General features: G+C 44.1%; 1 protein-coding gene across 1 annotated transcript; it reads right to left on the bottom strand.

Annotated features, from left to right (window-relative positions):
• Positions 1–128: 128 nt before the first annotated feature.
• Positions 129–790, bottom strand: noto (notochord homeobox; the record flags this gene model as incomplete). Its single annotated transcript, XM_070546637.1, is given in 2 exon segments — positions 129–316; positions 388–790. Coding segments are annotated over 2 exon segments (549 nt in total), but the record flags the coding sequence as incomplete, so codon positions are not given.
• Between the last annotated feature and the right edge of the window lie 3,513 nt (positions 791–4,303).

Raw genomic sequence — 4,303 nt, 5'->3', positions numbered from 1 at the left:
GCGAGAGTCGAGAGAGCGAGCGAGAGCGAGAGAGAGAGAGCGAGAGAGAGAGAGAGAGAGAGAGCATTAAAACGCGTGAGCACGTGCGTTAATACGCGTGCACGGTAGGCACTGGGCCTCCTTCTCACCTGAGCCTCTGTGAGCTGCAGCGCGGAGGCCAGCAGGAACCTCTCCGACCCGACCATGTACTGCTGCCGGGCGAACTCCTTCTCCAGCCGGGCCAGTTGCTCGCTGGTGAAACTGGTCCGCATCCGCTTCGACTTCCCGCCTTTCGATTTGAACACGTGCAGGCCTGCGGTTACTTTGGACATGGAGGCTGCAAGAGAGCAGAGTTTTAGTCTCACCGTGAATGCGGTCTGAACGGTTCCGACCCGTATCCAGGTTTACCTTGCGCATAAAACGCTTCACGGCATGATGGCTGGTAGCTGAAGGGTGGGCAGCAGTAGAGGGAATATCCGGGCTGCGGGTGGATGCCGGAGTGCATCACGTTTGGAGAGTACAGGTACGGTGCTGCGGCTGTTGGCAAAGCAGCCAGAGGCAGAACCGGAAGGCTCAGGGAGGAACTGGTCCGCTCGGTGGGTTTCTCCTCCGACCTGGCGAGTAAGGCCTCGATAGTGAAGGACTTCCGGCTGGGGGGCTTTGCTGGCGAAGCGCACGGGCCCTCGCTGCTCTGCATGTACAGCGATGCTGGTGCGTAATTACGCACGGAATATCCATACGTCCCCATCGGTGTGTTCGGTACCTGCATGTCTAAAACGTACAGGCGCGGTTGTTCCTACTAGGCAGGAGGATGAGTGAAGCCCCTGCGTCCACAGACCGTATTTATACTCCTGCAGCGTGAGGAGGTGCGACCCCCCACCTCACCCCCTCCCGCGGGCCTTTGTCTTTCTAAGTAGCAGATGAGAGAGACCAACAACCCCACAACGTATCCAATTAATTGGCGAAATTGTACAAGCTGGCATAGTGAAACATCCGAAGCCTTTGAAAGACAAAGCTTTCGAAGAGCACGCGGGGAGGTGCGGGGGTGGGGGGTGTCAAAGGGGTTTACTGAGCAGCAAATTCCTGCATGGATCTTAGGTCCAAATGTAATCATCACCGCTGGGAAAGCCTTGATGTTACTAAACCGTCTGACTTCGGGACTTTTAAGTCCCGGCGGACAGACACACTTTAAGCAGCGGAACAAGTCCCATCTGGACCGGGCGGTACCAACAGAGACCCTACTTTGTATGCTGGTAAATCTAAACGGGCTCTCCGGGCATGCATGCACCTGCGCACCAATCACTCATTTGTTATGAATAATAAATCTATATATGCGCAGGTGTTGCTGTTGACAGCGCGTGCGTCTCGGCAGCAGCGGTGTGGACTTTCTCCTCGTCTAAGGAGGCGGTGAATCCAGCCAGTCAGGGGTTAATATGGAGTGGCGCTTATGTTTGCTCTAATCTCACATTAATCCAGACTAATCTGACATGTGGACCCGAGCTGCGCCAAAACGCGATCAAATCCGTGAGTTAAATAAAACAAGCTCCTTAGTGTGCGCGCTCTCGTGAATCTTTGAAGGAGACACCATCCGGAGACAACCTGGATTACTGCCAGCTCTGCAAACGTCTCCATCACTTGGAGGTGGCGCAGAGCGCCTCTCGGCTCATCAGTAACTGTTAAAACACAGGGGCCGGCCCGCTTTCCCTTTGACCTCCACCCGGTGTGTTTGTTCTCCTCAGCTCGCACTAGAATGTCTAATGAAGGAGGCAAACACAGACGCTCTCCACCCCAGAGCCTCAGAGACCAGACCACCCACTCCAGAACCACAGGTCCAAACTGGTGACGCAAAAGCTGGTGGTTCTCTGCTTCCTGCGTCTCCTCCAGACGCAGAAAGTTTCAACTCGTTTGTTTTTTAGTGCGAAACTTGAAAACTCATCTGCACCTTTGTGGTCTGTTGGGTTTTGTTTTACTTGTGTATTGGAGCCAGACAAGGAATACACGGAGCATGGAGCTTCTATTCATAGTCAGAGAACTGCTCCCTAATGGTCAAATCACCCTAAATGAGCATCAGGAGCAGCTTGAAACTCATCAGCACCACTCAGATTGTTGACATGCAAGGCAGGAGTTCTTTTTGATTTTTTTTCTGGCACATCGTGAAGAGGATTAGGGCCACTGGAAAAAAGAAAAAAGAAAAAGAAATCTGACTATAAGAATTCTGACTTTTGACTTCTGAGAAAAAGTCATAAATCTGAGATTTAAGTCAGAACTCTATTTTATTTTATTTTGTTTTATTTTATTATTTCATTTGAAGGCCCCAATCCTCTTCCATACTAAAATGCACAAGTTTAGCTTTTATTTTCCTGAAAAAGAAGCCCAACACCTTGACAAGCAGATGAAATCGACATGTCGGGTCTGTTTGCGACAATGCTTCAAGTAAATCAAATCTTTGACTTGACAGGTTCACCACATTAGGGAATAACCATTTCTGCATCTCTTATACAGGTTTCAATTATTTACAAGTCCCATTAACAGCAAACACATTTTGGCACCTTATGTATATATTTAGCAACATAATCAACAAAGTTTTCAAATTCTTGTGCAAAAGCTTGGTCTGGTTTCAGTGTTATAGTCTTATTTTAAAAATAAATACAATATTTTTAAATATTAGAAAATCTCGCTATTTCCTTATTTAAAACAGAAGGAAGTATCTAAATGCTCTATTTTAAAAATGTAACCCATTTTTGTGATGACGAATATATTAGAATCGGGTTTTATGGTGCTCGCGTTTCATCAAACGAATGTTGAAAACTGCAGGCTCTTCTCTTCCTAACTTGGATCTTAGTTCACACGTCTTTAGACACCTCATCATCATTACAGCCATTAAAGCAGAGCTCTCCTCACCTTCCTGACACATTTAACAAACTCTGCTCAGCTTTTCCAGCATGAATGAATTCATGACAACAAATGACCCCCTGCCCAGCCCCACAGCTACACCTGAGGGGTCATCACAGGTACCTGCAGCCTCTGACCTCACCTTGATCACGAATGAGGGACACAACGAACAGTCAAACCCTGGAGCACCTTTGATTTCCTCATTAAGTTGTGGGAGTTTGTGCTGGAGACCATAACAAATTTCAACAATCCTGTTGTCAGCTCAACTGTTACTAAAACAAACAAACAAACAAACAAAAAAATGCACTAAGAGTTTTGGATATTCTTTATCCTATAAACAAAATTTAAATGTGACGCTGATCTTTTTTATGTTGCTGCAAAAAAAAGGGTAAAAAAAATAAGTAAAAATGTTTAATTCAGCAAAAGAAAATAAACAATAAGAAATTGGATGTTTATTTAAAAACACTACTGCCCAACACATCTTTGGCACAACAGCTGAAGTGGCTTGGGCATCTGGTTAGGAGTAAGATTTTCCAGGCGCGTCCAGTTGAGAGGAGGCCTGAATGGAGACTCAGCACACGCTGGAGGGAATGTGTCTGTCATCTGGCCAGGGTACACCTTGGGATTCCCGCAGAGGAGCTGGCCCATACATGTGGCTGGAGAGAGTGAAGTCTGGGCTTCTCTGCTCAGGCTACTGCCCCCACGACCTGACCCCGGAAAAGTGGATGATAATGGATGCATGGATGTGTGGTGGGTGGATGGATTATTTTATTTATTTTAATGATTTTTTTCATGTATATATTGTTATAAACTCACTGTTAATACAATTGTATAAATACAAAATAAAATATAATAAATGAATGTATTCTTATTATAAATTTTCCATTGACAAATGGATGCATGAATACAAGGATGGATGGATTATTTTATTTTATTTATTTTAATGCTTTTTTCATGTACATATTGTTATAAACTCACTGTTAATAAAATGGTATAAATAAAAATAGTAAATAAATGTATTCTTATCATAAATATTTCATTGACAAATATCCAATAAAAAAAATCAAACCACAAGCAAAGAAAATAAATTCAATTTGCGTTTTATGACTTTGTGCGTAAGCCATTTAAAACCAGGCATCCAATCTTATGTTTCCATCTCATAAACTCATCTTTTTTGTGTTTTATTTTACAAGTGGTGCAGGTCCAGGAAAAGTCTAGTCTAATAAATCTGTATGCGTTGTCATGGCAGCAGAGACGAGTTATCTGTGTTTGATTTTTTTGGGCAACGTTTCTTTCCTTCATCTCAGTATGGATTTACAGCAGCTATGCAAAAGTATTAAATCAATCCTGATGTATTCATATTTTCTTTCTCAACAGTTTGTCAAAACAACACAAACTGTTCCCATGTTGTTGACAGAAATAATTAAAAAAG

Source organism: Nothobranchius furzeri, chromosome 18, assembly GCF_043380555.1.
Source record: "Nothobranchius furzeri strain GRZ-AD chromosome 18, NfurGRZ-RIMD1, whole genome shotgun sequence".
NCBI lineage: Eukaryota > Metazoa > Chordata > Actinopteri > Cyprinodontiformes > Nothobranchiidae > Nothobranchius > Nothobranchius furzeri.
The sequence above is the reverse complement of the archived record's forward strand: the minus strand, read 5'-3'. Positions and strand labels throughout refer to the sequence as shown.